Here is a 13,486-nt window from a genome sequence, read left to right on the forward strand (position 1 = left end):
GATGTTATATATGATTTGTATACAAAATTGAAAAGACAGTCACAGTGTAAAAATGTTTAATTTCCACTTTATCTTTCATATAAACTTAAGGCAGATACTCTCAACCTTTTTGTGGCTTCTATACATGATCACAGTTTGTTCATCCAGTGGATTTTCGATTCTACGTTCTGAATCAGTTTGAATTTTGTCCCTGAAAGTTTGAATTTTGACCCATGCCAGAGCACACAAAGCTGCAGTAGGCTATAGACTGAAGTATCACCCATGTGCTGTTTAGATTTTGGGCATACCCTGCAAAAAATAGCATGAATATTGGATTTTGTAGTGTTTCTACCTAGAAACCATGACCATGCAACACGATAATATGCTTCTTTTTTATTTTAAATAGCTGCCCTGCACACTGCCTGTGCAAAAGGCTACTTTAACATAATACCATGTTGGACAAGACAATTAATAGGAACTAAAAAATAAATGAAGGCTAATGAAAATGTAATAATAATCTGATAGCTTCCATTGTTTTTATTAAATATTCCATAGATAATTTTATATGCATAGAACTTCATTACAATCTTCTCTGACCCCAAATACATATCAAAATTGAGAACCTGTGACTTAAGATATATATTATGCATGAGTTATAAGTAACACAGTTTTCATTTCTGATATATCACAGTAATATTGAACATTACATGCTTTGATTTGATGCACTCATATGTCAAATCAGAATTATAATCTGGATTATTCTGCCATTTACTTTAAACAAACAAATGATTTGTCTTGGTAAAGTAGAATAAGAAACATAGTACATAGTAAAATGTAGTCTAGTCCAAATGTAATGGTTGTCAAATACCACAAAAACCTATTTAAAACTTGAGATTTCATAAAATCATAATAAGAAGGGCAAGTGCTGAACTTCTCTCTGTGTTCATTCAGCAAACTCATCTACACACTTCTGCTTTAATGTTCTGCATACAGATCCATCAGAAATCATTCAAGCAAAATCATTGACATTTTGAATACAAAGATTCAAGCACAAAAACTAAACAAATAATGTGACATTCTGTATCTTTGCCTCATGGCAATATCAGTTCAAACTCCTGTGTCATTTCTTTGGCACATAAACATCCAGTTTTTCTGGAAAATGGACTTCTTAAAACTATCTGCTGGAATGTTGCTTTAAAAGAGTTGATCAAGTTATCCAGTGTGCATCATAGTAAGAACAACCTTCAATAAGGCATCTTCAGCTTCTCAAACAGTAGCCGAGTACAAAAGCAGCCATTAGTAAGGCACATGGTTTGTTATCCTTCAACATCATATCTCACTGATGGTGGCCAGAAGAAGAGCCAGAAATACAAGGTTTCCACACAGGTAGACTGCCAAAACAATTGTTTTAAAAGAAGATCCCTAAAAAAAAAATGTCTGGTTAATTGTGGTGAAGAAAAATTCTTGACAAAACTATTTGTACCCAAGACAACAAACTAGGCAAACTAAAAGGCAATGCAGAAGAAAGCCTTTTCTTTCATCTAGAAAAATAAGACAATTATGAAATGCTGTGCAACTTTATTCCGGTCACACATTTTTCTTTTCACTGCCCATTTAAAATTCACACAAATGCAAATAATTTAATAATTTATAAACACTAGCAGCACCCAGCTCTATGCATGGACATAAGTTCGGCTTTGATTACACGTAACAAACATATAATTTAAGTTGCCTACGGAGTGTCCCGTTTACAATGCATTTAAACAGTTCATTTGGGATCTGCAATCATTGCAGATCATTCTGACTGGTGAAAATGTTTCATTTGGTGACAAACAAAATGTGTCAATAATTGTAAACACAGTACTGTGCAAAAGTTTTAGGCACATGCAAAGAAATGCTGTAGATGCCTTCAAAAAAATATATGTATATATTTTTAAATACTGTAAAGAGCAGTAAACTGTTGTAAATGAAACAAAGGCAATATCTGGTGTGACAAAAAATTCTAATAAAACTAGTAGTCTCCGTTACAATTAGTGCAGTTTTATAAGTGTTATTGATCATCTTGTAGAAACAGTCACTTTTCTTCTGGAGACTTTGACTGTCGCACTTGCGTCTTATTTTTGCAGCACAACCCAGCAGCTGTCATTGTGTTTATTGTCTGAAAAGTGTCTCTTACATAATGTGCTGCTTTCTTTACTGACATACAAAATTTTTCTGTAACATTTAATTTTGTGCTAAAAAACCAATGTTTGGGAATCTAAAATATTTTTTGTACTGACTCGATAACGTAGAAGTCATAAAATAAAAAATCTATAACAAAGTTTGTACTAAAAATATAGGATGCCTAAAACTTTTGCACAGTACTGTATATACACACTTTATATTTTCTATTTTGTTAAAATAAACGTCTTTCAATTAAAGGTTAGATTCCGCTCATATTCTCCAATTAACCACAAAGTAATTTTTCATAACTTTATTTTTTTTGCTAATGCTAATAATTGATAATAATAATAATAATAATAATAATAATAATAATAATAATAAGTGCTAATAATAATGATGCTAATAATTCTGGAGATGACTACATTTATCCATTAAAAAACAAAGTGTGTGTTCATCATCTAACCTTGCTCTCATTCTCGGACTGAACAAACAGAATCCCCTCTTTGTCTTCTGTTTGGAGGTTTTCTGTGTAGACTTGAAAGTTTCTGAAAAAATGTCCTAAAATAAAAAATAAGAACATTATGTGAGACTTAAAAAGTGTAAGATTAAAAAAAAAAAAGAGACCGTACTTTACTTTGATAAGACTAACATTTTGTTACATCCTGTACAATAATTTGCATATAATTTGCCAACATAAAACTTGTTCTGAACAGCTCTAGCATTAGTCATTAGTATTCAGAGCAACACAGCAATTTCTAACAACATACCCAAAAAGCCTTTTATAATTTAATGCAATCTGACAGTTCAATTGATTTTCTTCCCATAAGCATAATAGCTTTAATCACCTCCATGGCCCAAATTATTGCTCTGTATGGCAAGTAAGGTCATTCAAGAGGAAGCAGAGTGCTAAAGCACAGACAGAACATTTTGGATTGTAAAAGTACACTAACCTATAGGATAAATACCCCTCCTGTGCATCTCTAGTGCCAAGTCTGCCAACACAAACCAGACCACACAGCCAGCCAGGAGTCCTGTGGTCCAGGAGGCAGGGAGCAGCAGAGCCTGCTGATGGATGCCCAGGAAGATGGCCACAACTAAAACCAAGAGGAAAAACCCATGTTAATATGAATGATTATTACCTGTATGTCTTTTATATAGTGGTACAGTTCATTTGAATGTGGGTATTTTTGGAAATGAGCACAACTTATACAAAGGTATACTTACCTTACTTTACTTAAAACTCATTCAGTCATATTGCAATCATAACCCACACAATTTGGTTAAAAAAAAACCAACAGTAAATATATAGAAGTGCCATTTGTGTCTATTAGACCTGATGGAATGTAACAGGTTATGCTTCCACTGGGATTTAAAGAACTAAATAGTGAGAGAGAGAGATAAATCCAAAGTAATTTATGTAAATAGTTTGTCTTCACCTACATAATTACTACTCATCACTTAATTTATCTGATATTCATTTTTTTCTGTTTTAAATCTACAATATAGCAGCAGAGATGATGCTTACCAGCTAGCACCTGGGCTATAGTGCCTGTGCCCAAATGGACCCAGTTAAAAATATATCTCCTGAAAAGAGAAAAACAAATATAAAGCAAACAGTAAATGAAGAATACACAATAACAGCACATTCTGAATATGTCTTTCTATCTAAAATGCACACAGAGTTGACAGTTTGGGGTATATCTCCCTTGCTATACAATCATTGATCAGTTTCCCAGAGGTGTTCGGTTAGGTTGAGATCTGGTGACTATAAAGGCATAGCATATGATTTCATACTCATCAACTCATTCAGTAAGCCCTCTTGCCCTATGGATGTGGAAGAGAGCACTCCCATCAGGATAAAGGTGATCAGTCAAAATAATTTGTATTGATCTGCAGTGACCCTCTGCAGTGACAGTAAAATGTCACCCATGTCACCGTTTTTTTCCCGGTCACCTGTCTGAACAAAATAAACTATAGGTGTACTTGATGAAATAGCCAGTGGTTGTAGCTACATAATAAACTGGCAACCGATTATATATGCACATATATTCAGATTCCCAGAATTTGGTATCTGACTTTGGATTCAAAAATAATATGAAGGTTACTCTAAAGAACACATTAACTGGCCTTGCCAAAAGACAGGATTTAGTAAGAGATAACCCTGTTTTACCTGGAGGAGTCTGGAGCAGGTCTAAACAGAGCCATGATGGGTTGGATAACAGCCAGAGTCATGACAGTACAGCCAAAGTAAGGGTGTGAGCCTGCACGCTTAGGAAAACACATACAAAGTGTTACCCTGGAGGATATGATTATGGCTAACCTTTTTACTCCCACGCCTCTGTGTCCACACAGTGGAGCTGGCACAGCTTTTAATGAATCACACACTAGACACACACATGCGTAGTGTTGCCAGGTGATTTGGAAAAGGATAGACAGCTTGCGCATTTATCATTAAAATGGTGAAATAATGACCTCTATTGGTGGCACTGTCGCCATAGCAGGTAATGAAATGTAACCCCAGTTTTCAGATGTTCATCATGCACACACATACTCTCACCTATAAGCAATTTATAGTGGCCAATCTGCCTACAAGAATGTTTGTGGAAGGTGGGAAGAAACTGGAGAACCCAAAGGGAACCTGGGTTCCTGGGGAGAACATGCAAAACTCACAAACAGTAACTCGAGCTCAAGATCGAACCCTGGAACTGTGAGCCATAAATACTACATTTTTTTTTTTAATGTTCTATGTTCATTACTTTGAAAAATATTATATCTGAATGTATCTAAAATCACTGAGGAAAATTCCACTATGTGGTGGTAATAATAATAATAATAATAATAATAATAATAATAAATAGTCTTACTGTACCAACTTTTTCAATGTATTCCCCCTAAATGTATTCCGTATGGAGAGACATGTGAGTGTGTGACACATTCAGACATAATAAGCAGTCATATGGTCATATGGTCATACATTTGGTGGCGGGGGCTGAGAGAAAATGTGACACACAAATGAGTATTAGTCACACCAACTGTGTGTGTGTGTGTGTGTATTACCTTGCTCCAGCCGCTCCTGTATACAAAAGGCAATATGAAGCCAATGAATGTCAGAAGGACTGTGAGCAACATGAGACCTCTGTGAAGCTGTAGACACAAGATGTCTTATTGTCAATACCTGTTATGAATAACAATAATGATCATGTCTTCATTTCATATTTTCCTACCTGAAACCAGACTCTCTGTCCACAAACAGTTGTTTCAGGCCAGTCAGGTTTGAAGTATCTGGCTATAATTACTCCAGTGCTGACAGTCATCATCCAGCCAATGAGCATGAACGCAGCTATAAACACAGAAACATGATCAGATCGAATAATTTTGTAGTACTGATGGTTTGTACCAAACACTCTATTCACTCTCACCATGGAATTTGATGAGTAAGGGAGCACGAGAGCCAGTCAGATCCTTTGGTGGCCCAGTAATAACTACTTGGTTTGCTGAAATAAGGGGCTGTCGGTCATGTCTATGGATTCTCCCTACAGTGGACAGATGAAAGGAGAATCATTAAACAAACACAATGAAATATTACCCGTGTACAACACGCTGTTTTGAGAGTACGGTTGTCAAGTAAGGAAAATAACAGTTGAGGTTTACCATTCTCTGCCCGACCATGAGCCATGAAGAGGTAGTACATCTGATCCAGGTTAAATCTGTCTTGATTAGGGGTGGGGATGTGTATGTTTCTGTGAAAGCTGCACTGAATGACCCCATCAGCCAGCCGCCATGCAGTCTCTCTCAAAACATTCTAGAGCAGCAAGAGGGCAAAGACCAGAGAGAAGACCTTCTGATAACATATCAGGAATATTACTTAAAGACAATCGTTTTTAAAGGCTAATTCGAAGACTGAAACATAACAGAGTGCTGAGCATTGTCATTTTTAAAGGAATATTTCAGGGGGGAAATATACAAATATTTCTTCTTCTTTTTCCAAATGACTCCAAATGTTTTTCTTCTCTACATATAAACTGGAGCTACTATTCCTGTTTTAGATAAGTAAGGAAATGTATGAGCATAGATACAAACATACAAACATTTAGCATTAGGGATGGGCGATATGACAGTATGTTATTAATTTCACTATACATGAATGTCATGATACACTTTTCTGAGTATTATCAAGATTGTCAGGCTTTTCTAACGCCATTGTTGTTTACTTTAAGTGACAGGTCTAGCGCTGCAACAACTAATCGATAAAATCGATAATAATCGATTATGAAAATCATTGTCAACGAATTTCATTATCGATTAGTTGGTCTGAGTGCGGCACGGGGTGCATTTACTCATTACGTTACTTCTGTTCTGAAAACACGCTTCAGAGAGTAAAATATTAAAGTTGTGTCCCAAATTACGTACTATACACTTACACTATGCACTTTGTACTCTACTGTCTAGTGTATGAATTTTAGAAAGGTAATATCTCAAATAGAACACTAGCAGGTTTTTTTACTGACTGGAAGTATAAGCTGCTTCCTAGTTGACGGCGCATGACGTCATACACCTGTAATGTGATGCCACTAGCTTTAGCAGACACCCAGTCACCGACAATGAATTTCTTCAGTTTACTGTTTATGTCAACATTACCTTTTATAAAAGAGTAATGCATAAATACTATTATATAATATAAACTTGTATATTACTTTATATTATATACAAGTACTTGTGCATTTTTTATGGATGCACAAAAAGCACTGAATTAAACTAGTGAATTAAATGAATAATATATATTCTAGTGTGTATCTGTGTGTATTGGGTTATTTTCAGTCAGATATAGTTGGACAAACAGTTGTGCAAAGTTTTAGTCTGAAGTTTTTCTTAAACTGTTTTGTTGCTGCTTTAATAATCAAATCTTAGCAAATGAAAAATATTTTTAGATACCAAATATTCATGCATCACAAAAACATTATAAAGCAATCGCAACGTTTGCCATATCACCTACTATAAAATTGTCACATATTCACTTTAAACTGCATCGAAATAGACTTGCCTACGTCTCTGCCACTGTATAATATAAATACTATGTGTTGGACACAAGTACATGATTTTGGAATACAGTGTGCACACTTTTATTCGTCTTCACTACTTGTGTAAATATTTCTCTGTCAATCATTCCTTTAATCATGTATGCTCTATATGTGCCAGTGCCAATCTGAAATTGAGCTGAGGCAGATAGATGAGTACCTCTGAAGCAGTCACTGGATGTGTCCTTCCCTCAACATAAGCAGCAGTGATGTTGACGCTGTGTGCGTCACTGACGCACAAGTAGACATCATCATTCCCCTAAAAACAGGCATATGTACATTTACGGAACACATTTTCTCAACAACTAACCAATTGTGCTATACACAAGAACATGTTACACTACCATCCATTTATCTGTTGACAAGGCAAAGGAGATGTAACCCGAAGCCGGTCCACTGAGCTCAAACTGTACACCCTGCCCGACTTTTCTGAAGGACAGGAAGTAACAGAGTGTATCGTTCTCAGGATTGCAGCCTTCTGGGTCTCTCAGGCAAGTCTTGGTACTTCCACAGTGTTCTGAAGTGAACTGTGAGGGAGTCAGGTGAGAAGCAAAGAAATATTTACTCGCCAGAGACAGGTACCTTGACCACATTCTTCATTATTAACAGGATTAGATTATGACTTACAGTCAAGTTTACAATTGCTGTTGTTTAATGGAAAAGAGGAACTCTATTTTACTATTATTATTAACAAAGGCAGAAAACATATTACCACGCCCTGCTCAGAGGATATGAAATAGTGAGCAAAGTGTGAGCATACCAATTAATATAGAACACGTTTATCACACTCAGAAAAGCAGGTGAAGACTTTTAAACTGATTTTGCTTTTTCTTCAGCATTATAACGTAAACATGCACATTTTTGACCGCTGACATCTGTAAAAACCCAAGATATTAAATGTCATGTTGTGCTAAATTAAATGTGTCTTCGATTTTTTTCTGTGACCTCAATTCAAAAAGAATGCCATCTACTCAAAATATGCTCAACTTCCTTGAGGGAATCCAGTTAAAGAATCCAGTTAAAATGTGCTGAATAAACACAAGCATGCAATCTTGGGGGGAAAAAAACATGCATGATACTGTGAGGCTCAGGCTGGGCCACTTGGGCAAAGCTACAAGAGAGAGAACACACATCACACTGTTAATCATATGCCACACGAGGTGTGTTCGGTGTAGGGTTTCACACGTTATATGCCATCCTGGGAAGTGAACACATTGGCTCAAGGCAGCTTAAGTGGAAAAGATTTGCAGTTCCCAAACACATCATTTGTTTGGATATGTTTGTGTATAACCCCAAACCATAATAACTTTAATTTCAGCATTGTTAGCAAACTGATGCATGCTCAAACAGAACAGTTCAGGACTGAACAGACGATCATAGATATGCATTTATTAAAAATGAGTGCATGGCATTATTTAAATATGGTTTTCACAACCCTATAAACATTATTACAGAAATCGTGATAAGCTCGTGATGTAGCAGGACTCACCGGGCGGGGCAGAGGTGTGGAAGCTGTGGTTGTCTGAGGAGATAATGGTGTTGAAGGAGATGCACCATTTAGAGACAATACAGGACCTGGAATCTTCACCCAGAACAACTCAAATTTCTGAACCACAGTTACTCTGAAATGCACACAACATATTCATCAATTCCTCACTCAGTAAACTGGTTGGATACACACTGTAATGTGGACACTCACAGAAACTGCACACCAGGCGGGGGATTCTGTGGTGCCATCCAGATCACCTGAACTTCTGTCTTATGGTGATCACTGGTGTGACTCACAGCAGAGCCCTTACAAAACAGTTCAACATTATAATTTATTTTTTAACCATGTCATACATACTTCAGTGTAGCATAACATAAACAACAGACCAGTTTCTTATTTCCTTATCATCAGTATCATCTCAAGGCCTCTGTAACATTCTTGAGTTGCTAACCTCTCTGTGGTGACATGAAAGAAGCTGTGAGATGGAGGAGTTAAGGAGAGTAAAAGTTCCAACAGATCCACCGTCGAGATTTGCAGCATCTCGGGCTTGTATAAGAAAGCCTTCAAAGTACGCATTGTTCTCTGAAGACACTGCTGATACAGTCACTGTGAATAGGAAAGGGAATCTCTATGTTATAAAGAATTTAACTGCATTGACATGCATTTAAATGCGGTACAGAGTTCTTAACAATGGTAAACATGTTCTCAAGCCACTGTGAGAAATGACATGCTAATAAATGTGATCAATATTAGAAAATCATGTGTGATGAATAATTTTAGAAAAAGATTTTCATTCTGATATTATTATTACTAAACCTAAATTCTGCCCTGAAACATAAGATCCAAGACAGCAAAAATATTAGCACGAGGGTGGGGGGTGGGGGGTTGTAGGTATGAAATGAAGCATAAGCGTAGAATTCTGTAGAGGTTCACGTAAAAGCTTCATATAGGTTTCCGATAGGTTTCACATAACAACACCGGAAGTGCTCTACTTGACTGGAATCAAGGCCAAGTCCGAACGATATAGCAGCCGTAACATGATATCTACGTACCTTTAATTTGATCACCAGGACTGAATATAGACTTATCCACAGTGATGGTGTATGGTGGAGATGTAGGGCTGGGGCCATGACGATGATGGTCGGGCATCATGTCCTGACAAGCTTCTTTTACCTTTCCATTTCTGTAGTTATCGACAGACTTTATGCACACAACAAACAGGAACAACAGCACCTTCATCTTCACGGAGATCTGGAGCATTCAAACAAATAAACAAGTGAAAAAGAAGATCAGAGAGAAACTTGTGCTTTTGTTAGCTGTGACTACCATGAACAATCATGCATATCTGTGTGTGTGGAAGCTGTTGAAATGGATAAAAATGAACAACTCTTACGTCATGTGACCACTTACGACATGTAGATGTAGGGCACAGCTTTTGCTGCTGAATAAGCAGCTCATGAAAAACAAGCTGCGTGTAAAGATAAGAGCCTACGTGCAGCAGGCTGTCACTCCAGAGGGGGTTAAGTATTGAATTTCACAAATTTCAGAAGTCAATTTCACCATTAAATACATAAAGTTTCCAAGAAAATATATTAAGTATGTTTAAATATGCATAGTCTTTTAATAAAACATGTGTATGTGTCTGATGAAACAGCAACTTGCTACCTCTATATTTATCATTGAAGAAAAGTAGACTACAGTATACTATATTTTACAGTTAAATATAACAAACATAAAAAGAGACATGCCCATCACTCATGCTCAATTAATTTTGTTTTTGACATTTATATTTATCACTAAAGAAAATTCTAGTTATATACACAGTTATTTTGCATATAAATATGACACTGTTGTGGCTGCAGTGTCTATCAGTGTGTGTGTGTGTGTGTGTGTGTGTGTGTGTGTGTGTGTGAGAGAGAGAGAGAGAGAGAGAGAGAGAGAGAGAGAGAGAGTGCACTTTGCTCTAGTGTTGATCCGCTTTAAGATAATGCTTTACAGATTATTGTTAGTAATGTAAACTGCAAATCAAGCAACACGAGGACCCCAATTATTCACTTCCATTCAGTCACAACCTCCGGGCTATTTAGTATTTACACGAAAGGAAAAAGGAAAGACATGAAGGAGCTCAAACGTTTGCTTAAACGCGTAAACAGACTAAGAAAAGTGCGATATTTATCAGCAGTTGAAGGTGAAGAGTAAAAGGACATACCTCCATTATTCCACAATGGTGAATGGAGTGACGTAAACTGAGCCGTTTCCCCTGAGTTGTAGAGTTGTAAGAAGGAGCGCTCGGATTGGCTCAGAGCAGCACGATGGGGCGGAGCACAACAAGGAAGTACATGAGTCTGATCTACAAATCATTACTACAGTTGCCGCTTTTTAGAACATATGAGATGTTGATCTGAAGCTCCGACTGTTATTATTCGAACACACCCTGATAAACCCGTCAGACCTGTGCTCAGTGTGGAGTGGCTTTACTGGGGTGATATGTTTATTAATGTAGTACAATGTAGCAAAAGCATCAGGAAAACAATATTAACACTAATAACAAACGCTGTAGACATATTTATATGTCTATGACAAAAAAGCGGGGTCCAAGCACCCTTCGCAAATAGCACTCCCAGTAGCCAGTCCTTGCCATGGCCGCCAATGGCTCATTGACGCGCTAAACAATCTCAATCCGATCGAGCATCTGAAAGGTGTGCTGGACAAACAAGTCCGATCTATGGAGGCCTCACCTCGCACCTTACAATATTTAATGTAAAAGATCTGCTGCTAACGTCTTGCTACAACAGCACACCTTCAGAGCACAGACAACACTATCCACTGCCTCACCGTGCAACTAATAATAATAATAATAATAATAATAATAATAATAATAATAATAATAATGCCAACCAGTCAGTGGCGGAACTAGAGTCTTATACATGGGGTGGCCACTGCTACTTTCGGGCGCAGGCACACACACACACACACACTCACACTATTGGGTTTCCATGTTTTTTGGGGAATTTCCATAATGATATTTATACTGTACAAACTGTATTTTCTATCACCTAAACCTATCCATCACCTAAAGATCACAAAAATGCATTTTTACATTTAACTAAACATCTGTATACTGGAACTTACACACTGCACGGTATATGTGTGTATTACTAGCACAGATGTAAGCGTAAGGATTGTTATTGTTATGCTAAATTGCAAACTGATTTGAGAAATTCTCTAATCTGATGAACAGGTAGTGTAAAGGTAGCACGGGGATATGTTTGGTTATATTTGGTAATACAGATAGTACCGTGTATACTGTTAGTGAAATGCAGATCTAACAGGCACAGTGTGGTGGTGAATCAGTGGAGACACAGAGATGAAGCTGTGGGAGCACAGACATATCTTTTCAAAGCTTGACAGTCTTCCATCTTAATGTTAGGCCATAGTGGAGTCTTTTCAATATAGGCATTTGTCACTCTTACGTTATCTCCAAAATGATCTCGAAGTAGTTGTTGTGCTTCCTTATAGCCTCTGCTAGGATTCATGTGCATCTAGCTGCGGACCAGATCTCTGGCCTGTCCAGATGTGAATTTGTTCTATTCACAATGCTGTACTCAAAGGCTTGAATGAATGGAATAAAACTCGAAGGATCTCCATTATAAAAAGCGATTTCTCTTGTTGGCAGGAGAGCCAAGCTTTGTTGTCTAAGCAGCATTTCGGTCAGGTCACTCTGTTATCTCATTATGTCGAGAAGAATATTTTCACATGTTGGATGATCATTCATTTGTTGATTTGTGGATGCACCATCAACCTGCATGTGAATTGTTTCTGCTACTGTGTTCAGCTGTTACAAGTATTGTTTACTTTGCATGGTGTTTTGAAGAAGAGTTTTTGGAATAACATTTATAGGTGCATAATCTACTGCAGATTGCTGATGCTCAGTAGTAATGGGTACCTGAAAAGGCCTTTGCTGCTCTTCAAGGTACGTATTCACTTCATCAACTGGATTTCCTTGAGGGAATTTTTCAAAACTTTCCAAAACATTAATTTCAGCCTCTGAGGCAGCTAAGTCAGTTTCAATTTCCAGTTTTTCTTTCATGACTTTTATTTTAGCTTAATTTAATCCTAAAGCATGTTTCTTTGTTAGGGCAGCTGTACGTGCCATCAAAACTACTTTTCTGGCCTCAGTTTTCATGAAGATGCAGTAGAGGACACAGAAGATCTCGATGTTCAACTTGAATGACTAGTGTGACTTGAGCCTTGAGGGGTATTTGATCTAGATTTAGTCTTGGAGACTATTGATATACTATTGTCTGGTGCAACAGTGCTTTCAAGTTGTGTTGCAATGTCCTTTGCCCTTTCAATTGCGTTCTGAGCTGCTTGATCTTTCAGACACATTTCAGTAAGTAATGAGACAAATATTCTGCTCTAATGCAAAAGAAATTTAAGATGGCTCTAACAACCATCATCATCATCATCATAACCATCATCATAATCAGAAATTTTTTAAAAAAAGAATTACAAGTATTACAACAATAAGGACAACGGTAATAACAGTAGTGATTGGCGGTGAGGTTGGCAGATATGAGGATGGAGATTTAATTAGAGTGGGGAGGTGTCTATCAATCACTGCTCTTAGGCGTTACATATTTTGTGGTGAGTGATGCTGAGAGATTTCTCTTTTTCAGAGTCATATCGCTGAAGGTTGAGATTAATGCTTAAAAATTGGGTGTGAAATTTCTGTCTTCACCTTCCCTGTCATGTTTTGAGCCCATTGTCTCTCTTCTCT

At 37.0% G+C, this 13,486-nt stretch overlaps 1 protein-coding gene across 2 annotated transcripts; it reads right to left on the reverse strand.

The window, feature by feature from the left end:
- Positions 1–39: 39 nt before the first annotated feature.
- frrs1b (ferric-chelate reductase 1b) lies at positions 40–11,133 on the reverse strand. 2 transcript variants are annotated; one of them, XM_053630502.1, is made up of 16 exons: positions 10,916–11,133; positions 9,759–9,957; positions 9,158–9,312; positions 8,917–9,011; positions 8,707–8,839; positions 7,562–7,744; positions 7,378–7,476; positions 5,794–5,944; positions 5,562–5,675; positions 5,367–5,482; positions 5,200–5,286; positions 4,313–4,410; positions 3,668–3,726; positions 3,093–3,236; positions 2,606–2,700; positions 40–1,401 (listed from the first exon to the last, which is right to left on the reverse strand). In XM_053630502.1, the coding sequence occupies exons 1-16, from the start codon at positions 10,919–10,921 to the stop codon at positions 1,309–1,311; spliced, it is 1,827 nt and encodes a 608-aa protein (XP_053486477.1). In that variant the 5' UTR covers positions 10,922–11,133; the 3' UTR covers positions 40–1,308. The 2 variants fall into 2 exon arrangements, with proteins under 2 accessions (XP_053486477.1, XP_053486467.1); XM_053630492.1 differs by lacking the exon at positions 10,916–11,133 and having other exon boundaries at positions 9,759–10,037.
- Positions 11,134–13,486: the final 2,353 nt, after the last annotated feature.

The sequence above is a fragment of the Ictalurus furcatus genome, chromosome 1, assembly GCF_023375685.1.
Source record: "Ictalurus furcatus strain D&B chromosome 1, Billie_1.0, whole genome shotgun sequence".
NCBI classification, from domain to species: Eukaryota; Metazoa; Chordata; class Actinopteri; order Siluriformes; family Ictaluridae; genus Ictalurus; species Ictalurus furcatus.